Here is a 24,486-nt window from a genome sequence, read left to right on the forward strand (position 1 = left end):
ATCCACCTGCCTTGTCCTCCTGGATGCTGGGGTTAAAGGTGTGTGCCACCACCACCTGGCCATTCCTGTTTCTTTGAGACAGTGCCTCATGTGCTAGAGACTGGTGGGACTCCTGCTCTTCCTGCTTCACTTCCTCCAGAGGGCTTGGGATGTTTGTTCCTCTATGTATTTCTTTCTGTCTTCCTGTGGTAGGGGAGGGAATGTGGGGTTTTGTGCATGCTAAGCAAAGCATTCTACCACTGAGCTATGGCCCCATCCCTTCTTTCTGACATATCTAGGGTGGCCTTGAGCTCCCGATTCTTCTGCCTCTACATCCCAAGTGCTAGGATTCTGGCCTATGCTACCATGGCTGGCTAGGTTTTCTCTCCGTCGCTAGCTAGAAATTGAACTTTAAATCTTGGCATTCTTGGCAAAAGCTCCACCACTAAGCTGTCTCCTCAACCCTTCAAAGTAAAAGTATAAACAGTGAACAGATCTGAATGATCTCTCTTGAATTCTGGGTCTGTATTTTAAGAGTTTAGCTGGGCAGTTTGGTTTTGGTGTCTCTCATCTGGAGCAGCTGGAGCCTGGCCAGGTAGCTCCTTCTCTTAAGGGAGCTCAAAGCCTATCCTTGTGGTCTCTGTAGGTAGACTTTGTCATAGGACAAGGACCTTAAGACAATGCTACTGTCACATTGACTTAAAGACGAATATTTCAGGCTGGTCTTGGTGGCATCCAGCTCTGTTCCCAGAACTGTGGAGGGAAAGGCAAGAGGATCAGTAAGAAGTTCAAGGCAGCCTTGGTAACAAGAATTCAAGGTCATCCTGGACTACTTGAGACCATCCCAACAAAATAAAATAGAAACAAACAGAAGAGAATATTCTAGTAAATAAACCAGAAATTATGTATGTTTGGCATAGCCATCTTTTATGACAGTCTCAGGGCATCTCTTCTGCCATATCGTGACCAATAGTGAGAACTACCCACCCAGTTTGAAGGGAAGGAGGCAGGGGCTCTGCCTTTAGTTGGAAAAATGTCAGTCACACTGTAAGAGGAACATGTGGGATGGATGATACTGTTGCCACTATCTTTAGAAACTATAATCTGCCACATACATTTTCATTTATCTATTAGACATTCTGTGTGTTCCCATGCCTGTCATTTGCTTTTATTTATTTATTTGTATGTAGAATATATATATATATATTAAGAGTGAAAAAGCATTTACCCAAATATGCCTGTTATTTGTGTGTATTTTTCTAATGAATTATTTTTTATCTTCTTTATTGGTTTAAAAAAAAAACCAAAAACTCAATAATCCACTTTCTGAATGCTAGGGAGGGTTGTGTTTTAGGAGTTACATGAAGTCTTTTTTCTTTTCTTTTTTTTTTTTTTTTTTTTTTGAGACAGGATTTCTCTGTAGCTTTGGAGCCTGTCCTGGAACTAGCTCTTGTAGAGCCAGGTTGGTTTTGACCCTATAGAGATCCACCTGCCTCTGCCTCCTGTGTGCTGGTATTTAAAGGCATGTACCTACCCAGTTAGTTTACATGAGACCCTTTTTTAAAAGACCAAAAAAGTATGCTATTAGGTTATTACTGATTTCTAAGTGCTCATTTTTACATGCCCCCCTTTTCTTTGCTAGAATGGTTGGGAATTTAATCTAGTGCTTTGTGCTAGGCAATTACTCTATCCCCTTCCTTCTTCCTCCTTCCCTTTCCAGACAGGGTCTCATTTATCCCAGATTGGCCTCAATTTCCTACAATGCTGAGAATGACCCAGACCTCCTGATCTTACCTCCACCCTGAGTGCTGAGACCACAGGCTACGCCATTACTAAGGGTGCTGGAGCTTGAACCCAAGCACTGTGCATGCTCAGCAAGCACCTTCCCGAGTCTACTGCTCTGCCCTTTGAGAGTTCTCACTGAAGCTGAAATTCACCTTTTTTGGCTAGGCTGATTGTCACCAATCCCCAGCAATCCTATCTCTGCCACACTCTAGCACAGCTATGTATGGCTACACTAGTTTTTTTTTTTTTTTTTTTTTAATTCTGTTTTTGTTTTTCCGAGACAGGGTTTCTCTGTAGTTTTGGAGCCTGTCCTGGAACTAGCTCTTTTAGACCAGGCTGGCCTCGAACTCACATAGATCCACCTGCCTCCCGAGTGCTGGGATTAAAAGTGTGCGCACCACCATAATCCGGCTGGCTACACTATTTTTTAATGTGAGCACTGGGGATCTGAATCAGGTCCCCACGCTTGCACTGAATCATCTCCCTAGCCCCATTCTTGTTTTTACATAGGTTGGAGAGATGGCTCAGAGGTTAAGAGCACTGACTGATCTTCCAAATGTCCCAAGATCAATTCCCCAGCACCCACGTGGTAGCTCACAACTGTCTGTAATGAGAGCTGGTGTTCTCTTCTGGCCTGCAGGCAGAACACCATATACATAATAAATAAATTAATTAAAAAAGAATCTTGTTGGATATGGTGGCATACGCCTGCAATTCCAGGACGGAAGGTAAAGGCAGAAGGAACTGGAGCTCAGGCAAGACTTGATTACGTAGCAAGTTTGAAACCAGCCTGGACTACATGAGACCCTGTCTCCAAACAAATAACCCCCTCACAAAGAGCAATAAATTAGCCTGGGAAGATTAAGTTATTTACCAACAACAGAACTAAAATTTAAGTTAAAATACAAGCAGCCCTATCAGAGCTCATGCTCCTTTGTTTTTTAGATTTACTTATTTAATGTATACAAGTGCTCTATCTGTATGCATGCCTTTATGTCAGAAGAGGGCATCAGATCCCATTACAGATAGTTGTGAGCCCCCATGTGATTGCTGGAAATTGAACTCAGGACCTCTTAACCTCTGAGCCATCTCTCCAGTACCAAGTTCATGCTCTTATGTCTGAGAATTGGGCTCCATTGCTGAGTGGGACTAGGTCTGGCAGAGGGCCTATTACTTGCTCCACCCTCTCCTCAGTGCCAAGGCCAGTCTCTACTGAAGGCAAGGCCAGTAGACTGGTGCCTCCCAGTGGCTAGGGTAGGAAAGAGCAACCCTGATACTGAAGTGCTTTTGTGGGGGACCCAGTTGGCTCTTGGTTCCTATTCTCTTTCCTCAAAATACACAATGAGGTGGGTGGTGGTAGTATAGGCCTTTAATCCCAGCACTAGGGAGGCAGAGACAGGCGGATCTCTGAGTTTGAGGCCAGCCTGGTCTACAAGAGCTAGTTCTAGGACAGCTAGGACTGTTACACAGAGAAACCCTGTCTTGAAAACCAAAACCAAAAAACCGAAAAACAAAAAACAAAAAACAAAAACAAAAAACAAAAAGAACCACCCAAAACAAACAAAACACACACCCACACACACAATGAAAGGTGTGGGCATAAGAGATCTTTATTTTTACCAGAGGGGGACAGGCAGTGGGGCAGTGCAACATCCAAACCCCAGACCAGACATGCAGCATTCACATGCAGAACAGCTACCCAGGCTGGGGCAGGGTCAGGGGTGGGGCCGGGGACCATGGGACACCCTTGCACCCTTACTAGGATACTTGGGCCTTGGGCTCTTCTGCCATCAATAGTGCAAAGATACAGAAGATTTAGCTGCTTCCCATGGCTAGAACCCCATCATTCTGGCCAAGAAGAAAATGGCATAGAGTGAGGTTTGGCCAGTCTACAGCACTTGATTCTCTTACAGTTGGCACAGCCTTGCCCCCCTGGGAGAACCCTATGCCCAGGACAGCACAGCACTAACAGGAAGATCTATAACCTTTCCTGACCCCACCAGAGCTAGATATTGACCCCAGAAAGACTAAGACCCACCCCACCAATCAAGGACAAGCCAATGAAGGGGATGTCCCTGAGGCATCCTAAGGCAGTAGTAAACTGAGGAAGCTGCTATAGACAAGAGGCCTTGCCTTTGTGCCTCTGGGGTACAGGGGAGAGGGGCAGGCATAACAGCAGGCCTGGGCCTGGGTATGTGTGAAGGGTCCAAAAGGCCATGGCCACTCAGGCCTCAAAAGGCAAGAGTGTGTGGGTCGTGAGCTTCCTGTAACAGAGTTTAGGGCTAGATGTTCAGACCAGGAGAGAGCCGAGTGGGTGTCCTGCCCAGAACCCCTGTACCCGTGCTCAGCTCTGCCAGGACAAGGGAAGACAGATACATGGAGAACTTGAAGGCACCAGGATTCTGAGGAGCAGTGGGGCCACTCCTCACAAACAGTGTTTGCAATAAACAACTTCAGCTTCAACTGTATGATGTGTGTGGAGATGGGAAGAAAGGAGGAGAGAAACAGCCAGAGGAAGAGGCACATATGGCAGAAGAGAAACACACTAGATGAATGTGGCAGTCATGTGAGGGTGTGAAGGAGAGGAAGAAAAGGCTAACAGGAGAGAAGGGAGGATAGCCAGAGATGGCCTGAACACGTCGCACTTCTGGTCCCTACAAAATAAGGCACCAGAGTCAGTAACGTTCTCGTTGTCCCTGTGATGTTGAAACAGGTGCTGGAGGGCCGGCAGCTGCTGAAGGGCGTTTGAGTCCGCAGGAGCCTCACACCTGCGCACCGGTGGCATTCCTGATCAGGGGTATCTGCAAGGAGGAAGGCCGGAATGAGGGCTGTGCAGCCCAGGGCCATCCAGGGATTCCCACCACAGACAGGTACACACCTTTGACAGGTCCACACCGGTGAGGGCGTGCACAGAGGCAGGCAGTTCTGCTAGCAGCCGGTTCACTTCTGATGTCACCTTGCTGTTGTCCCCACTGAGAACTACAATCTCATCAACTTTGGCCAGGGGGGCGGCGATTTTGGCAGCAATCTAGGAGGTGAGGTGTTAGGAGAGTTTAGACAGAGTGCCACTCTGTTCACCTGCCCTGTCTAGCACTTCTCTCTCCCCTCCATGTCACCCACTCCCAAAGCAACCCGACAGCAAGGGACGGCAGCAGAGGTCCATGAGCCAGATAGTCTGGGCCTGCTGGAGACTTCCTGTCTGCCTGCTGAGTGTTTTCATCACAGCCTCCAGCAGTGTGTGGATGTTACCAACTGGGTCCAGAGAAATCCTGCTACTTGCCCAATGGTCAAGCAAGGAAACTAGAACTTTGAGTGCAAACTTGCGTGGGAGGTAACCTCACCTGGGGCAGGGCCTCCAACACCAAGGCCATCTTGGCTGCATCCCCATACTTCTGGTAGGCCTCAGCCTTGAGCTTCATTCGCTCAGCCTCTGCCTTGCCCATTGCCTCAATGACTGCTGCCTCTGCCTCTCCGATTTTGCGAATCTTCTCAGCTTCTGCTTGTGCCAACAGGACTTGCTTCACCCTGAGGGAGCCCAGGTCATGCAGATCAGTTAGCTAAGAGATGCTGGGGCTCCCTCCAACCTTACCTGGGGCCCAGCACACCCTCTAGCTCTCTGTTTTGGTGGCTGTTAGGGATGGGTGACATCTGAAGGGGATGCCCTGTTCTGCTAGCTCTTGTGGGACACAAGCCACTGGCTCCCAGCTGCGAGGGGGAAGGTCTGACAAGAAGGCCCTTTGTGCTAACCACAATCCCAGGCACTCTGGACTCTTAACTTATTGAGTCTATCAGATAACAGGCTTGGGAGCTTATCTGCTTCACAGAGAGGAACAGACTAGGGCAAGGGGGTAGTGTAGCTTCCAAGCCATGGCTGGGAGCACGTGGAGCATGGAGGGCAAAGCAGCCTCATCAGCCTGCCTGCTGGGCCCAAGCTCTCACTTTTCACCCTCGGCAATCTGCTGGATGCGATGGGCCTCTGCCTCTGCAGGGCGGCGCACTGTGGCGATAAGCTCCTTGTCAGTGCGGAGGATCTCCTGGGTCTCCACAGCGATCTGCTTCTTGCGCTGAACTACCTCAATCTCAATCTCTTCCTGCCGGATCTTCTGCTGCTCTCGGGCCCCTTGCAGCTCATAGGCCAACTGGGCCTCAGCTGTCTGTAGCAGGAAGAGTGGCACATGAGCGGGTGAACCGCATACCGAGTCCCGTGCCCTGTGCCTGGGGTCCTCGGTCTCACCTTGATGTTCACCTCTTCACTGAAGGCTGACTTTTGCAGCTCAAAGGCTCTCTTGGAGTCAGCAATCTTGGTGTCGGCCATGAACTTCACATCTAGCATCTCCTTCTTGCACTCAGCTTCCTGAAGTAGCAAGGGTGGTGGTGAGAATTAGCAGAGAGACCACAGAGCCATCAACCCTGCGCTCCCTCCCGGGCCTGAGGCATGAGAGGAAAACCCTGCATACCCGGATGCCTGCATCCCGTTCTGCCTCTGCCACACCAATGTCTGCATCTCTCTGTACCACAGCCGTCTGTGTCTTGCCCAGGGAGCTCAGATAGTCTACTTTGTCATAAACGTCCTAAGGAAGGAAGGAGGTATAGTTGTCCCAGGGAACAGTCTCCAGTACAGAGGGTGCCCCTCCTACCAGGTACCCATCTCCAGGTGGACAGAGGGTACAGGCTTCCTATTACACTTTACCTTGATGGTGAAGCTGAGGATTTCGATGCCCATACGGCCAACATCAGGAGCTGCCACTTCCCGTACCAGCTTGGCAAACTGGTCTCGGTCCTGATAAATCTGTTCCACAGTCAGAGTTCCTGAGGGACAGAAGAAGCATAAACCAATCTCCAGGGGCTAGCCAGCTGAGAGCAGCAGGAAGCATCTGAGGGCAAGTCTGGGTGCATGTAAGGGTCAAGCAGTGTGAGCTGGATTTTCCTGGGGTCCTCTTCAGGTGTCTAACCCTGCGCTTCCTTGTGTAGCAGGGTGAATGAGCAAATGTGTCCCAAGCAGTACCAGACATCCAAGCAGGCTGCCTCCTGCCACTTCAACACCTTCGTCTTCAAGTTCCCATTTAAAAAAAAAAAAAATCTTTTTTTGTTTTTTTGAGACAGGGTTTCTCTGTGTAGCCCTGGCTGTCCTGGAACTCACTCTATAGACCAGGTTGGCCTCGAACTCACAAAGATCTGCCTGCCTCTGCCTCTTGAGTGCTGGGATTAAAGGTGTGTATCACCACTGCCAGGATAAAAAAAATTCTTGGAAATATACTTATTTTTATGTGCATTTAATTTAAACTTTAAACAATTTACTTATTTTTATTTTGTGTGCATTGGTGTTTTGCCTGCATGTATGTCTGTGTGAAGGTATCAGACCCCTGGAACTGGAGTTACAGACAGTCATGAGCTCCATGTGGGTGCTGGGAATTGAACCCAGGTTCTCTGGATGAGTAATCAGTGCTTTTAATCACTGAGTCATCTCTCCAGACCTTAAAATTTTTATTAGTATTATTTTGTGTGTGTTTGTATGTGTGTGGGTGCACATGCCTGTGTACAGGTGCCTGAAAAGGCAAGAGGTCAACCTTATCATTCCTCAGACAGAGTCCACCTTGTTTTTTGAGACAGTTTCTCTTATAGAGGATTTTTCTTTTTGTTTTTTAAGACAGGATTTTTCTGTATAGCCCTGGTTGTCCTGGAATTCACTCTGTAGACCAGGCTGGTCTTGAACTCAAGATCTACCCACCTCACCGAGTGGTGGTGGTGCACTTGGGAGGCAGAGGCAGGTGGATTTCTGTGAGTTCGAGGCCAGCCTGGTCTACAAAAACTAGTTCCAGGATAGGCTCTAAAAAACTACAGCAAAACCCTGTATTAAAAAACCAAAAAAAAAAATCTACCTGGAATTAAAGGTGTGCACCACCACCAATTGGCAATGGTGGCTTTTTAAATTTTATTTTAATTGTTTTGAGACAGAGTTTCTCTGTAGAGTCCCTGGCTAGCCTTTCACTATGTATACCAGTCTTAACCTCACAGAGATCCAGCTGCCTTTGTCTTTAAAGTGCTGGAATTGAAGGCGTGCGCCACCACTCCCAGCATACGGTGGCTTTTATAAAAATCTTGAGTTCTGAGAATTGAACTCAGATCCTCTTGCTTGCAGACAAGCACTTTACCAATGGAACTACTTCCCCAAGGCTTTTTTTTTTTTTTCCTTTTAGTACTGGGGGTCAAACACAGGGCCTTTTGCATACTAAGCTTTATCACTGAACTATACCTTCAGTTCACCTTGAGTTTTGAAATTAAAACTTAGAAAATGTTTTAGCTCAAACCTCAGTGGGACAGGCTCCCGGCCCAGCCATGCACATGTTCCTGGCCCTGGCTCAGAGGCTGGGCAGGGCCTCACCAAGGATGGAGCGTAGATGCCCTTCCAGGGTCTGTAAGACAACGTTCTTAATGTCCTGCACATTCTTGCCCAGGAACTGTTCACAGGCCACGGCTAGGAGCTCCTTCTCTGTCATGATCTTCACCTGCCAAGGACACAGACACCTGAGTGAGGCCTGAGGAGCAGAGGCTGGCTGTCCGCTGTGCTTCCCCCTCCTCGTCAAACTTCTAGGCTTGAGCCTGCAAAGGGGGCCTCTGAGACCCCTGGAGGGATGGATGGCTGCAGCACAAGGAACTCTCACACTCACATTCAGTCTCCACTGGTGGTCCCAGGTCCTGATCTGGCCTCTCTCCCACACCTTTGGGGCTCATCTTCCCACCCCTCCAGCCCATTGTTCACACACCAGCCAGCTCTTCTCTGCAGCCAGCAAAACCCCCAGGCTTAGGGGCAGCGAGTATGAAAAGGAGAGTGAGCAATAGGGAAACAGACAAATGGAGTTGGAAAGAGCCTAGACAGGGCAGGAGTCAGGTCCTCAGGGTGTAAATGAGTATCTTTGCCTCTCCAGGTGTTCTGTCAACTCCCTCATCAGAGACAATAACAAGTAGAGAACCTCTCTGCCCTGTGAAGTTGAGTGTGTGTTAGGGTGGGACACCCCTTCCAGGCCCCAGCTGAGGTAGATAAGCAGCTCCCAATGCCTAGAGGCCAGAGCACCTCTGCCTCACAGAATCTCTTCCTCTGGGCACCCAGGGAACAAAGGAGCCCTGAACCCTGGGGTCCGTTGTGTCCTATGCCTGTAAAAAATGAGGGTGGGTTAGTGAGACAGGAGCCCTTGACACTGGTTTGCCTTGACAGGGCCACTGAGGAGAGAAGAGTGTCTGTTAGTTTTGCTAGGTGACCAAGCAGGCCAAATGGGCATGTTTCAATGCTGATGATCCTGTTGTAGAGGTGACAGGAGTTCTGGAGAGAGACATCCCCTGGTTGGTGTCCTCTCCTCCTCCTCCCCCCAAACCCCAGAATGGGGACGAGGCACCTCAACGGACATGCGTGGGGCTGCTGAGTTACTATACCTGGGCGACACCCGTCACAGTTAAAGCTACCCCCTCGGCCGTCTCTACGTCCTCACAGCGGGGCTGCAACGTCATAATCTCTAGGGAAATCCTGCCAAGAAATGCAAAACAGGGGCATGGGTCTGGGGGCCCAGGGCTTGGGGTGTGGAAGAAACCAGTACCTCACTGCTCCAGCTGGGAGACATCGAAGGTCCCAGTAAAGAGGAGTCTTCAGAGGTATGTAGCTGGCTGTGTGTGCAAAGATCATGGGAGAGAGGGCACGGTAGGAGCAGGTGGCTCCAGGGGAAGCAGGTGGGTGACATGTGTGTACGTATGTTTTATGTTCATCATCCTGGCTTGAACTGATAGGAAAATCAAGCAAGAAAGAAGTGGCTATGGCTCTCTGGGGCTGATGAGGACAGGAAAGCCTAGGCTATAGCAGTGTGTTCTAGGACAGAAAGCAGGGGTGGGGACTTCAGACTGTCAGGGAGGCTGTGCATGGGTGCCATCTGAATGTTCCCCAGGGGTCTCTACTTCCTCGTGGGTCTACTCAGTACCTCAGGACGCCTCAGGAGGCTATCTAGAAAGCTCTGCCTATTGGGCAGGCATGCTGAGGGTATACCCACAGCTAGGCCAAAATATAAAAAACTCTACACTTGACCCTTGCCGGGGAAGCTGTCTGGTCCCTCTTCCTAACCAAGGTTATGACTCGAAGGACACCCTTTGGTATTGCAGATCATAAGAAAAAATGTAGGCTGGGGTTATACTAGCATATTAACCCTAGAAGGAGCTGTTGTACCCCAACAATCTGACTCCCCATGTCTTCATTTAGCTAAGCTTGAAAGGTACCTGGGCATTGTCAGAGGTCTCAAGTATAATACTGGAATGGAAGGAATTATGATTGCCGAGGGAAGCTTGGGCACTATTCTTACCACACAAGGTATCCTGAGCTGCTTCTTGGACCTCTGTCCTGAATGAAGCCTGTCTTTCTTTCTCTGGGGTGCAAAGGCTAATGAGTGAGGATGTCCTTCTTTACTAGAGCTGGTGGGATGCGTAAGGAACAAAGTGGGGATGCTGGGTTTTTGCCTGAGGAGGCTGCAGGGCAACTTAGTATTGAGGAAAGGGAAGGGCAAGATACTGTTTAAGTCTCTCCAGCCTGGGGAGCTACTAGCAACAGCTGGTGGGGCTTCTGATGTCCACTGCCTCATTCCCAGTTCCTGAAACTAAGAAGATGCATACTAGAGCGCTGGCACACAAAGCAAGGAAGGTGGGAATCTGCACATCACAGAGAGAAGCTCTTGGAGCTGCTCAGCAGACTAGCCAAGGAAAGACACCCACTGGGTGACCTGGCAGAACTTGCAGAACCCCTCGAATGTTCTCTACTTGTTAGCCTTAAAGGGCAAAGGCAAGGAACCTGGGGATCTATCTGAATTTACCCTGGCACCAGGAGCAGCAGAGAGAAGAGTGAGGAGGGAGGCACACTCTCAGGAGGAGAGTCCATCCAGTTTCTGCCTGCCAGGCCCCAGAGGGCAGGAAGAGAAGGTTAGATATAGAGGAGGAAACAGGTGGGTTATTACCTGTGCAACCCCTGTTACGAATAGCGGGACCCCCTCCGACGTCTCAATATTCTCACAGCGACACAGGATGGTCATAACCTCCAGAGACAGTCTGAGGAGCAGCCAGGGGGTAGGGCAAGGTAGGGACAGGAAGGGAGGGTAGGAAGGGACACAGTAAACACACACAGTGGTTACCAGATAAGCACGGGTGCCTGACACCTGGGGCATGAAGCGGTGCTCTCCGTATTTCCACCTCCCCACCCCCACTCCACCCCCGCCATCTCAGTCTAAGGCTGCAAGAGAACACAGCAACCCCCTTGCTGACCTGAGGCTTTCTAGTCTGGTCTTCTCCCCATCCCCTTTTCAAGGAGGAGCTGCTCGGCTGGGGAAGAGGTCTGTTAGTGTCCAGAGCCCAGGGCCAGAAGTCAGAAGGCCTTTGTAGAGGGCACCCAACTTGCAACAATGTCACTTTTCCAAGATATTCCTGCCATGATCTGGGGAACTTAGCCTTATCTCCCCCCACTAACACAGGACAATCTATTTCCAGAAGTCAGGATGAGGTGGCCACTCTGGGAATTAATACGCCACAGCAAATACTTAATCCTCTTTGGGATATGGACTCTCCAGGTTGGGGTTAATGTCCCAATTAAAAAGGCAACTGGAAGCCGGGCAGTGTTGGCGTACGCCTTTAATCCCAGCACTCAGGAGGCAGAGGCAGGCGGATCTCTGTGAGTTAGAGGCCAGCCTGGTCTACAAGAGTTAGTTCCAGGGCAAGCTCCAAAACTACGGAAAAACCCTATCTCGAAAAACAAAAAACAAAAAAAAGGAAAAAAAAAACACCTAAATAAAAAAGCAATTGGAAATTTCAAAGAAAATTTGGGATGTCTAATCAGGAAGGGGGATCAAAGAAGGCTGGGAAAGAAAGAATAGTTATGTAAGAATATTCACAGTAATCGATGAGGGACGATGGAATTATTTAATTTGGAATCCCAAAGTTGGGCATGGGCAAAGAAAAGAGTATTAGTAAAGGAAACAAGCTGGGCAGTGGTGGTGCACACTTTTAACCCCATCCCAGCACTTAGGAGGCAGAGTGAGTGGATCTCTGCGTTCCAGGCCAGTCTGGTCTATAGAGTGAGTTCCAGGACAGCCAGGGTTACACAGAGAGACCCTGTCTCATCCAAACAAAAACAAAAACAAAAAAAAAGAAAAGGAAAAAGGAAACAAAGTGCATGTAGGCTGTGTGATTCCTGCCAGCTGTGTGCATGTGTGCAGGGCAGTGATATAGGCAGAGGCCAGCTATACAAAGTGTGAATGGTTCCTTAAACTCAAGGAAGGGAAAGCAGAGCTGAGAGCAAAGGGGCAGAAGTAGGTGGATAAGGTGGGAAGGCTGGGGAGGGATAGGCGACACAGAACTCCCACCTCATCTCTGGGTGAGGCTGCTCTCACAGCTGCAGCCTGGGGGTTCTAGTCATGCAGATGTGCAAATGTTGCCTTCATTTGATCCCTTAACACTGGTACCCCTAGGCCTGAGTACTTTTTTACATTTTTTTTTTCAGTGCCAGGGCCTTGCACATGTTGGACAAATACTAAACCAGTTTACTACACCTTGACCTGACTCAGACAGAAACCTACCCACAAGAGCTTCTGGGAAAGGAGAGAGGGAAGCAGGAGGAAGGAGGGAGGGAGGAAAAGATGGGAGGGAGGGAGGCTGCAGCTCAGATGCCAAAAGTGGAAGACTTACTCAGGAAAGGGGAAAGAGCTGCTCACATAAGGGCCTCAGGATTAGAGGATGTTGCAGCAGAGAAAAGCAAGAGGATTCACTGAGCCCCGAGGAAGAACGGCTGGCACTATAGGTGTCACATACATCTTGGCTATGGAAAGTTCAAAAGGGACGTTGTTAGATGCCTCTTCTTTCTTTTTAAAAATTTTATTTTTATGTTTAGAAGTGTCTGCCTGCATACATGTATGATTGTGTACATGTGTGTGCCTAGTTTCCAAGGAGGTCAGAAGAGGGCATCAGAACCCTGGGACTGGAGTTACAGATAGTTGTGAGTGGCTATGTGCGTAATGAGAATTGAACCTGGGTCCTCTGCAAGAGCAACAAGTGCTCTTTAGCACTGAGCCACACTTCCAGCCCCCTCCCCTTCTTTTTGACTAGCCTGCTAGTCAAGAACTCTTTGTAGCCCAACTCTATGTTGACCTTTGCATCTAGCATCTTGAGTTTGCCACCATACTAGGCTAGAAGCCTCTGCTCTGACCCAAAGGCTCCTGCCAGGCTAGGGAAATAAAGGTACCCGGCTATGGAGATGTCCCACAAGTGGGCTAGGGGCTGGAGAAGGGGCTAATTCCAGAGAAAGGAAGAAGAGCAAAGGAAGCTGCAAGAGAAGAATCCTCACCCAAAGGGAGCATGTTGGACTTGAATCCAGCTCTCACTTCCTTCCTGCTGTCAGGGAAGCTTAGCTTTCCTGTCTTGGAACTCTGCTCCCTCAGATAAGAACTAGGAGTAGGAGGCCTGAGATGTAGAGAACAGGATGCAGGGCCATTGCCTCAGCAATGGCTACCCATACAGGACCAATCTCTGCCAAGTCCAGCTGTCTGGGCCTGGTGTGTGTCTCTGGAGAGTGTTCCCATGCCTTCTGGAAGGCTAGCTGACCTAGCCAGATGTGCCTAGGGCTCTCTGAAGTGGAAACTGTGGCTGATTGTGGCACTGATGGCCTTGGGACAGAAGAGTCAGTCCCTCAGCATTCCTTAGGTAGGAAAAACAAAGTAAAGGGAAAAGACAGGAGAGTGGAGGGGGTTACTGGGAATCAGTGATGTTAAAAAGTCATGCTTCCCACCCCTCAGCCTTAGTACATGCAGACACCCAAAAGCCTCAAGTCCCAGCAACATCATGCAGACACGGGGCTCTCTGCTGACTGGGGGAGCTAAGGAGGAATGTCCACTGCTACCCCCTTGGGATACCAGCTCCACATTCCACCATGAGGAAAGGATGGTGGCTGGAATGGTCCTAGGTTGTAGGCACTGATGCAGCAGGGGAGGCTGGATCTGGCCCCCTGCTGAGCTCTGGAGGCACCAGCAGGAAGAACTATGGTGGGCACTATGGCAGCTAACTTCTATGCCCTCATCATGCTTATTTTTCAGTCTGGAGACTTTCCATACTGACTTAGGATTCCAGACCGTCTTGCCAGGCCCCAGGAGAAATTATTATACCCCTAGACTACTGCTGTTACAGATCACATCTGACTGTATATCCATTCTGACTCTAGTTCTTGTCAGAATTGTCCCAGGGCCTGTACAGTAGAAGATGTACTTACTAGGTTCCAACTGATGCTTCTTCCCTCTGTACCCCCTGTATCCCTTTCAAATAGTGTATAATCGAGACTTTTTTTTTTTTTTTGAGACAGGGTTTCAAGCAGCACAGGTTGGTCTCAAACTCATTACGTAGCTGAGGCTGGCCTTGAACTCCTGATTCTCCTGTCTTTACTTCCCAGATGCTGAGGATAATTTTTTAAAGATTTATTTATTTACTATGTATACAGTATTCTCATTACAGATGGTTATGAGCCACCATGCAGTTGTTGGGAATTGAACTCAGAACCTTTGGAAGAGCAGGCAATGCTCTTAACCACTGAACTATCTCTCCAGCCCAGATGCTGAGGATTATAAGCATGTGCCAGTATGTCTGGTATAGTTCTGTATATGCCAGCCTGGACTAGAACCAGAAGCTTAGGCTGGTGTCCTTTATCTCAGTCCTGGAGGCTGGGACGGAGGACGTGAGCCTGGCAAGCCTTTCTGAGTAACTGAGCTACAACACAGACACTAAGATCTGCCTGGGCCTGACTCTGCAGTCCTTGGGACAGAAGCAGGACCACTTCCAAACGGAAAGAGCACTCAGTAAATGAGGGGTCAGGGAGACCTGTGCTGGTTGTTTTTGTCAACTTGACACAAACCTAGACATATCTGGAAGAGGGATCTTAATTGAGAAAATGTCTCCATAGACTGGCCTGCAGGCAAGTCTACGAGGTATTTTCTTGATTAATAATTGATGTGGAGGGTCCAGGCCCTTACAGGAGCTGCCATCCTGTGCAGGTGGTGCTAGATGGTTAAGCAAGCCCCGAGGAGCAAGTCAGTAAGCATTCTTCCTCCTTAGCCTATGCATCACTTCCTGCCTCCGGGTTCTTGCCTTGAGTTCCTGCCAGGACTTCCTCAGTGGTGGAGTGTGACCTAAGAGTTGGAAGCTGAAGAATTTCCCTCCTCCCCAAGTTGCTTTTGGTCATGGTGTTTTATTACAGCAATAAAAATCCAACTATGACCGGCCACAGGACAGATCTTCCTGATGTGTGCCTCCTGTATCCCTGAGGAGCCCATTTCTGGCCTCCTCCCCCCAGATGGAATGGGATGGGATATGCTCTATCTGGCTATGTGATGAAAGAAGTGGCCCCCTGGAAATTTCTTTCTTGCCCACCAGAATGACAGAATCCAGAGCCCCTAGGCCCTTACCTCTGAGTGTCGGAGATACACCACCAGGCCCATGCCCAGCCGCCAAACACATACTGTTTATAGTCGGAACCGCAACAGCCCCCTGGGGAGCAAAGCAAACCACTATTGGTCAGTCAGCTCTTGGGTCTACCTGCCCTCCATCCCAGTACTGGCCTGTTTTACTGGCCTGTATTTGTTTGTTTGATTGCATGTCTCTTTTAGAGACAGAGTTTCTCTGTGTAGCCCTGGTTGTCTTGGAACTCACTCTATAGATCAGGCTGGACTCCTAAACTAAATATTGTTTTTAAATTACATTTATTTGTGTGTGTGTGCTTGAATGTGTGCTATAGCCTGTATGGTATGTGAAGGTCAGAGGACAGCTTGTTGAGATCAGTTCTCTCCTTCTACCAAGGGTTCTGGGGATTGAACTCAGGTCATCAGCCTTTGCCCACTGAGCTTCTGTGACCTTGGACACCACAGGCTGGCCTTGAACTTTCAGTGACCCACTTGCCTTAGCCTCTTGAAGGATAGGTTACAGATATGAACCACCAAGTCTGGCTTTGCTTTTTTATTTCGAAACCAGGCTTACTATGTATATATGTATATATATATGTATGTGTAGCCCAGGCTACCCTGATCCTCCTGTTTCTGCCTTCCCAATACTGAGGATTACAAATGTGTGTCTCATCACACGCAGTTTAACTCTGGCCTTTACTTGCTCTGAGATTTGACAGCAGCTAATGTTGGTGGCCAGGTGCTGAGATTACCCATAAATACAAGTTCTCCCTGTCTTCAGGGTAGGACCTAGCTTTTTTTCTTTTTCTTTTCTTTTCTATTTTTATTTGATGTGCCCTCATGTTTTGCCTGCGTGTATCTCTGTGAAAACTGGAGTCCCAGGCAGTTATGAACTGTCCTGTGGGTGCTGAGAACTCAACCTGGAATTAAAGGGATGTCCACCACCGCCCAGCCTAGAACCTAGTCCCCCGTGCCCCCCCCCCAGACAGGGTTTCTCTGTGTTACTTTGGAGCCTGTCCTCACAGAGATTCGCCTGCCTCTGCCGCCAGAGTGCTGGGATTAAAGGCGTGCGCCACCACCGCTTGGCTAGAACCTAGTTTTTAAAACAGGCGATTTGCAGCCAGGATGGTGGTGGACACTTTACGCACTGGGAGGCAGAGACAGGCAGATCTCTATGAGTTCCAGCACAGCCTGGTTTCTCTTTACACAGAGAACCCAATCAACCCACTAAATTAAAACAACAGGCAATCTGTGTAAAAGGATAAGCAATGGAATATTTTGGAGTGTAAATCATCAAGAGGACAGACCAAAAGCGTGGATGACAGGAAAAGCTTCTATTTTTCTGTATTTATTCAGCCAACAAGTAGAGAATCTGTTTCCTAGCTAGGGAATAGAGATGAAGATAAAATCTTCTCCTCCTCCTCCTCCTTTTTTTTTTTTTTTAAAGATTTTATTTATCACCGGGCAGTGGTGGCGCACACCTTTAATCCCAGCACTCGGAGGCAGAGGCAGGTGAGTTTGAGGCCAGCCTGGTCTACAAGAGGACAGATTCCAAAAGCTTCAAAAAACCCAGTCTCGAAAAATCAAAAGATTTTATTTATCTATTGTGTATACAGTGTTTTGCCTCCATGTATCCAGGCCAGAAAAGGACACCAGACCTCATTATAGATGGTTGTGAGCTATCAAGTGGTTGCTGGGAATTGAACTCAGGATCTCCGGAAGAGCAGTCAGAGCCCTTACCTGCTGAGTCATCTCTCCAGCCAGAAGATAAAATGTTATAGGAGGAGATTAAAGAAATGGCTCAGTGCTTAAGGCTGATCTTCCAGAGGTCCCAGATATGATTCCCAGCACCCACATGTTGACTCAGTAAGCCCAGTCCCAGGAGATCCAATGCTCTCTCTGGCACCAGGCACACATATGGTGCATACGTGCATACATGTACATGTTACCAAAACATTCATACACATAAAACAAAAATTTAAAAACCTCACAGGAGGTTAGACATGGAAAAAGTATATTCTGGGGGGTGGTATCATATTATGAGGCTCACTCACCATTGTGAGCCAGATGGAGTGGGATGGAGAAGCAGCCCTCTGTGGAGTAGGCAAAGTCTTAGGAGCCCAGGCAACACCCTTGCTGTGCTTGACAAATCTATCTCAGCGGGGCTGGTGCTCTACTCCCAAACCTAGACCATTCAGGATCACCTTGTTCCCCTTGTGGGTACAGGAAGGGAAGTGAGGCCTCAAAATTAAGGCTAGCTTTTAGTAGTGAGAGGAAGGAAGACTTCAGAGGAAGTGGCATGTTCTCTGCTCAGAAATGAAAAAATCAGTTGCTGAAATTCTCATGGTGAACTCCCGCTACTCACCAAGTCCAGGCAGCACTAGGAAAGGCTGCGCAGGAGTTAATTTACCATGCAAAGAAACACACAGGAAACAGGAATCAAAGAAAACAGAATTTTGGAAGTTAAAAAAAAAAAAAACAAACTTTGGTTTTCATGAAAGCTTAAGGATGCTTGCCTCCCAAAAGCAATGGCACAGTAGTCTTTGTAACTGGTCCTACTGTCTCTGAGGACCTGTCTCATAAACACTACCATCACCAGCAACTACACAACAGAACAGAAACGAAGACCACTATTCTCCAGGAGGAAGATACTGAGGTAAAGAATACAGACCAGACAGCTCTTGGGAAAACCAGGCACAGTATTCGGCTGATACAAGTGTGTAACTTTTGGTGCAGGATTTTTTTTTTTTTTTTTAAAGACAGAGTCCCATTATGTAGGCCAGGCTGGCCTGGAAGTCACAGAGACTGCTTGCCTCTGCCTACCAAGTTCTGGAATCAAAAAAGCTGGTTGGCTTTTCGCTTCTTTTTAGCTATAGGATTGAATGTGGAATTTCTGAACGCCAGACAAGCACTCTACCACAGCTGGAGCATTCGCATTCTGCAGGTGGAAATATATCTATGGTGTACAAAACGGTAGCCAGGATTTGGGGGGCAGATAGAATGCTGGATGCAGAGAGGCAAGATGAATGTGCACTGCACTCGGGAGGCAGAGGCAGGCGGGTCTCTGTGAGTTTGAGGCCAGCCTGGTCTACAAGAGCTAGTTCCAGGACAGGCTTTAAAGCGAAACTCTGTTTTGAAAAACCAAAAAAAAAAAAAAAAAAAAAAAGGTTTTAAAATAATAAAATCCTTAAAACAGGAGTAAACTAATAGAAAAAAGCCATGGAAAGATTAAAAATATACAGATAGTCTGGATCCTGAATGTTATTGTGTTATCTTTAAATTTTTTAACTGTTAATGAACAAGCAATAACTGCTAAGAAACACTGGACTATGGAAACTAATAGATTAAACCAACTTACATATTTAAAAAATATTTGACTTCAAAATGGAAGTCTAAAGGTATGTTGCTTTGGGAGAGGTTATGCTTTTATTTCTACAGGAAATGAGACTATGGATTCATCCCAGGTAAAAGATGATCAGGTCTGATCGAGGAAAACCCCCCTGAAATCCTGACTACAGTCATAATTAAACTTAAAAGATATATGATGTATATTTTACCTGCTCAAACATAAAAAATATTTGGCTGACTTGTGTACAATGCAGTTTATACTTGTTTTAATGCAGATATGTTAAAAGTTTACGTATTTTCAGAACAAGGGGACCAAACACCAATAAAAATACATGGTCCAGGTGATCCAGCATCCAGAATAGCCTCAAGGCTGCTGGCTGAGATGATCCAGCCTCACAGAATACTCCAACCAAGATGTAACAATTATCCTGATTTTCTCAAGGTTGTTCCCCAAAAGATACCAGTGCCCTCAAAAAACAGGAAGCAGGGGGCTGGAGAGATGGCTCAGTGGTTAAGAGCATTGCCTGCTCTTCCAAAGGTCTTGAGTTCAATTCCCAGCAACCATATGGTGGCTCACAACCATCTGTAATGAGATCTGGTGCCCTCTCTGGCCTGCAGGCACACATGTAGGCAGATATTGAATGCATAATAAAAAAAAAGAAAACAGGAAGCAAAGTTTTTTTTTGTTGTTTTTTTTTTTTTTAAAGAAAACCAAAACCACAATGACCACATTCCCAAAAAATGGGCTATGGATGTTTATTATCATTTAAGGTGGGGTTGGTTAAAATTATTATTGGTCTTAGTTTTAAAAAAAATGCTAAACAAAAGAATTAAATCCAAAGATCACTTCCTAAAGGGAAAAAAGGGGGATAATACAGAAATGATAGGATAAAAGGTAGATTATTGAATCTACTTTTAAACTAAAAGGCAACTACTAGTCTTAAATATTTTACATTGGTATGGACTTTGGTTTATTGATACAAATTTAAAGTTATTTAAATTTATTTTTATTTTATGTGCATTGATGTTTTGTCTGCACATATGTCTGTGTGATGGTGTCACATCCTTAAGACCTGGAGTTAGAGACAGTTGTGAGTCACCATGAGGATGCTGAGAATTGAACCCAGGTCCTCTGGAAGAGTGAGGAAGAGACCTGGTCATTGTCCTCATCAATTAGACCATGCAACCCTGTATGGACAAGTTCAACAGAACTGCCATATATGGTCTGCCCATGCATGCTTCAGCACTGCCAGGGCATGAATTTCAAATCCATGTTCTCTGGAAGAGCAGTCAGTGCTCTTAACTACTGAGCCATCTCTCTAGTACCTTAAAGTCATTTTTGCTATACTTATATGTATATTTCTACTCTTGTTTGGGGTATTGTGTTTATATAACTCTTCTAAAAATGTAATTGTTGTTGTTGTTGGTTTTTTTTTTTCTGAGATAGGGTTTTTCTATGTAACATCTCTGGCTGTTTTAGAACTTGCTCTATAGCCAGGCTGGCCTCAAATTTACAGAGATCCGTCTGCCTCTGCCTCCTGAGTACTGGGACTAAAGGCATGTGCCACCACTGCCTGGCTTCCAAGTTTTATTTTTATTTATTTAATTAATTTATTTTGGTTTTCGAAACAGGGTTCTTTGTGTTGCTTTGAAGCCTTGCTGTGGAACTCACGTTGCAGACCCGGTTGGTTTCGAACTCACAGAGATCTGCCTGCCTCTGCCTCCCGAGTGCTAAGATTAAAGGAGTGCGCTACCACCACCCGGCATTCACAGAGACCAGAGTTGGTGCCATATCTTCTAGAACTGGATTGACAGGCAGTGGTGAGCTGCCTGATGTGGGTGCTGAGGTCCAGACTCTAGCACCCCCTGGAGCAGCAAGTGCTCTAAATACTGGACCATCTCCCCATCAACTGTTGTTGTTTTTTTTTCCCCCTTTTGAGACAGATTTACTCTTCAGCTCAGTCTGGCCTTGACCTCATGGCCAGGGGTAAGTTCGTTTGTTGGCTCACCTTGCTTTTCAAGGGAAGTACTCCTGAGTGTCTCTGCCCCAGTGTGTTGTAAGACAGGCCTCTGAGGACAGACAGTTACTCTGAAACCTGAATCATCTTGGGATCAAATAAAATTGGAAGACAGCCAAAAATCACAACTCTTCTGGCCTGGCCAGGGCTGGGACATGCTGCCTTTGACCAGTTTTAGGAGACTTCTCAATACACTGTGGGAAAAGGCAGTATCTGTGGGGGACCAAGTGGGACAGGGTGGTGGATGCCTATCTTTTACTTTCTTCATTTGTCTTTGGCCTTGGGAGCAGTCTGTCACAGATGCTTTGCTGTAGCCAAGGGCAACATGCCAGGTTCCCAGAGGCAGTAACAGGAAGCTGGAAGTTGGCAAGGTGCCCCTACTCCCAGCAGCCTCTTCCCCTGGAAGGTATCTCCCAGTTGATTATTCTTGGCCCGAGCACCACTGTAGGTGTAGGCGTAGGTGTGTGTGTGTGTGTGTGTGTGTACACACTTGTCCATGCAGGCATATGTGAAGGCCAGAGGTTGAGATCAGAATGTCTTTCCTCACCACTTTCACCCTATCCGTACGTCTGTCTGTCTATTGTGAGACTCTCTCACTGAACCTGAAGCTGGCCATGGAAGTACACACCCTCCCATCTCCACTCCTCAGCATTAGAGTTACAAGCATATGCTACAGGACCCAGTTTTCACATGAGTTCTGGCGCAGGGGGTGAGGGGGCAAGACATTTACCCACTGGGCCTTCTCTGCAGTCTGTTGTTTTGTTTTTTGCAACAGGGTTTCTCTGTAGCCCTGGCTGTCCTGGAACTCCCTCTGTAGATCAGGCTGGCCTCACACTCAGAGATCCACCTGCCTCTGCAACAGGGTTTTACTATGTGGTTCCAACTGGCCTGGAATTTGTGATACTAGTTCTTCTGTCTCCTCAATGTTGGAATTACAGGTATGAAACACCATGCCTTGTTAACAAACCCTTTTAATATTCCAGCTGTAGCTAAGGATTCATTATAAAAGGTCTATAAATGCATCAAATCAAATACCTAAGAAAAATTATAAAGGCTAACAAGATGCTTCAAAAAAACAAATAGGTAATATATAAAAATAGTTTTTGAAGGCAGGATTTTATGTTGCCCAGGCTGGCTTTGGACATTTTTTTTTAAAAAAGTATTTATGTGTACGGGTGTTGTGCTTGTAAGTATGTCTGTGTACCACATATGCATAGTGTCCACAGAGGCTAGGAAAGGACACTGAATCCCCCTCTTAACTGCTAAGCCATCTCTCCAGCCCCAGGTTTAAACTTGACATGTAGCTGAGGATGACTTTGAACTTCTAATTCTCCCACCTCCACCTCACAACTGTTTGGAGTCAAACCCAGGGCTTTACATTCTAGGCCAGGAGTCTACCAACTGTGCTATATCTTCAGCTCTGAACTTCAGTGCTTCCTGAACTTCCTTGCTTGAGGATGACTTTGAACTTTTAATTCTCCCACCTCCACCTCACAACTGTTTGGAGTCAAACCCAGGGCTTTACATTCTAGGCCAGGAGTCTACCAACTGTGCTATATCTTCAGCTCTGAACTTCAGTGCTTCAGAACTTCCTTGCTCTTGCAGGGAACCTTGGTTTAGTTCCCAGAACCCATATGGTGGTTAACAACCACTGTCTGTATCTCCAGTTCCAGAGGACGGGATGCCCTTCGGCACTGCATTCATGTGGTACATAGATATACATACAGGTAAAACACACATACATGTAAAAAAAGGTTTTTGTGCCTTTAATCACAGCACTTGGGAGGCAGAAACAGGCAGATCTCTTAGTTCTAGTAAGGACAGCCAAGGCTACACAGAGAAACCCTGTCTCAAAACTCAAAAGATTTAGTGATAGATATAATTACTACTGGTTTAATTTTTTTTTTTTTTTGGTTTTTCGAGACAGGGTTTCTCTGTAGCTTTAGGACCTGTCCCAGAACTAGCTCTTATATACCAGGCTGGCCTTGAACTCACAGGGACCCACCTGCCTCTGCCTCCCAAGTGCTTGGATTAAAGGCGTGTTTGACCACATCCAGTGAAAAAAACCATTTTCAACATTTGCATGTGTGTGTATGTTCGTGAATGTCCGTGTATGTACATGCATGTGTAGGCCTCTTGCAGTAATTGGTTCTTTCCCTCCAACACGTTAGTCCTGGGGATTTTACTCAGATCATCAGGTCTGGACAATCTCCTTCACTTGTTGAAACACCCACTTGGCTCAAGATTCTGATGTCTAAAAGCCTTCTAGGCCTGAGGAGTGTGACACAGGGACTGACTGGCATGAGCTGAGTTCCCAGAGTTTGGTTCCCAGCACCATAAGCACACTCATACCAAGCTGGGTGTGCATAGGCCTATAATTCCATCAGTAGGGAGTCAGAGGCAGGAAGATCACTGCTAGTTCCAAGTCAACCCTGTTTACATAGTTCTAGCCAGGGGTCCCAAGAAAGTCTTTCTCCCAAAACAAACACAGGGCTTAAGATATGGCTCAAAGTTAAGAGCACATATTGCTCTTTCAGAGGACTCAAGTTCAAGGCCTAGGACCTATGTCAGGAGCTCATAATCATGTGTCACTCCAGCTCCAGGGGAATTCACCACCTGGGGCCTCTGTGGACACCTGCACATATCCCCAGTACACACTTACAAATAATAAAATCTTAAAAACAAACAAACAAAAAAAAAAAACCAAACAACAAAAATCAAACTAATCCCTTCCCCCAAAAAACCTGGAAACCCAAACCCACTCAAATTATTATATGGCACCAAAAGTCATCTTTAAGTATGAAGACTGGAGAGAGCGAAGTCCAGGTTTTAGGATGCCAAAGTTGGCCTCTCTGCTTTCCCTCCTGACCCCATGACTTCTGGTCTTCAATGAGATGGGGTATCTTATTTCTCCCACTGTAGCAGGGTCCGGGTTGGGGACTGTGAGGATGTCTCAGCAAAGACTGATTTTGAGATCCAAACAACACCTAAGGACATGTTGAGGGCCCAGTGGATTCATTACACCTCCCCAAGAATGGCAGCTGTTAAGCCCTGGCTCAGGGTTTCTACCTCCCCTTTGGCAGCCAGCCTTAGTAATTCTGCAGACGAGCTGAAAATCAGTGCTGATGGGGGAGAAGAGATTACAGTTGCGAGCTTGCATGCAACAGGACCCTAGGTGTCTTTAGCTGCCTCCTAAGACATCCCAAATATACCACATAAACAAATATACATCAGCTTGGAGGCTCGCAATGCTGCAGTCCCCCAGCCCCACCCAGTCAAACCTAGAGCTTGCTGCATTTTGTAATCTAGAGTTCTACAGGCCGGAGCCGGGTTATCCAACTGTAAGAGGCCGCACCCGCGTTTCCAGGGCGGGAGATGCCAGTAAGTCCTGGCAAGCCCCAGCCTGCTCGGAATTAACGGGTCTGCCTCACCCGGAAAAGAGGGTCCCGTGCCTCAGGCCCTCCCGGTCGGGCACCTGCCTTCCAGAGCTACGCGACCGAGTGCTGGAACCCACACACACCAGAAGCCCCGAGCCCACGGCAGAGCGCCCGAGGCCACACCGTGGGGTGGGGGACACCGCTCTAACGGGGGCTGGCTTAGGGACGCGCACCCTCGGCCGGCCTTCCCTGCTCCCCCGCCCTCACAGTCGCCTCACCTGAGACCACCAGTGCCTCGTTGGGCCCCACCGTGTGGCAATTGCCCATGGCGCCGCAGGCAGACAAGCAGACACCTGGTCTGCAGTGACCAGGAAGTCTCTGGCGGTTCCCGTAGCACCGGCCACCGGCCGCGCCCAGCCTCTCCCGCTTCCCCCAGCGCAGCCTGCCTGCGCCCCTCTGCGGCCGCGGCCCCACCGGAAGTGTGACGGCGGAGGGCGGGGCCGGCAAATTGAGAGGGGCGGG

At 47.7% G+C, this 24,486-nt stretch overlaps 1 protein-coding gene across 5 annotated transcripts; it reads right to left on the reverse strand.

Annotated features, from left to right (window-relative positions):
* Nucleotides 1-3,349: 3,349 nt before the first annotated feature.
* On the reverse strand, nt 3,350-24,427 carry Flot2 (flotillin 2). 5 transcript variants are annotated; one of them, XM_085695400.2, is made up of 11 exons: nt 24,243-24,427; nt 15,228-15,309; nt 10,749-10,839; nt 8,147-8,270; nt 6,455-6,573; nt 6,222-6,335; nt 5,999-6,118; nt 5,704-5,918; nt 5,106-5,289; nt 4,643-4,792; nt 3,350-4,565 (listed from the first exon to the last, which is right to left on the reverse strand). In XM_085695400.2, exons 1-11 carry the CDS (start codon nt 24,289-24,291, stop codon nt 4,527-4,529), a joined length of 1,287 nt encoding a protein of 428 aa, XP_085551526.1. In that variant the 5' UTR covers nt 24,292-24,427; the 3' UTR covers nt 3,350-4,526. The 5 variants fall into 5 exon arrangements, with proteins under 5 accessions (XP_085551526.1, XP_085551525.1, XP_085551528.1 ...); XM_085695399.2 differs by lacking the exon at nt 10,749-10,839 and adding an exon at nt 9,193-9,283 and having other exon boundaries at nt 24,243-24,426; XM_085695402.2 differs by lacking the exon at nt 10,749-10,839 and having other exon boundaries at nt 24,243-24,382.
* Nucleotides 24,428-24,486: the final 59 nt, after the last annotated feature.

This window comes from Myodes glareolus, chromosome 9 (assembly GCF_982192425.1).
Source record: "Myodes glareolus chromosome 9, mMyoGla1.1, whole genome shotgun sequence".
In the NCBI taxonomy this organism is placed as follows: domain Eukaryota; kingdom Metazoa; phylum Chordata; class Mammalia; order Rodentia; family Cricetidae; genus Myodes; species Myodes glareolus.

Coding starts and splice junctions, on each gene's coding strand:
- Flot2 (XM_085695400.2), bottom strand. CDS start 24,291: ATGGGCAATTGCCACACGGTGGGGCCCAACGAGGCACTGGTGGTCTCA. Junction 6,574..8,146: donor GCATCTACGCTCCATCCTTG/GTGAGGCCCTGC, acceptor TCTGTCCCTCAG/GAACTCTGACTGTGGAACAG. Junction 6,119..6,221: donor AACGGGATGCAGGCATCCGG/GTATGCAGGGTT, acceptor TTGCTACTTCAG/GAAGCTGAGTGCAAGAAGGA.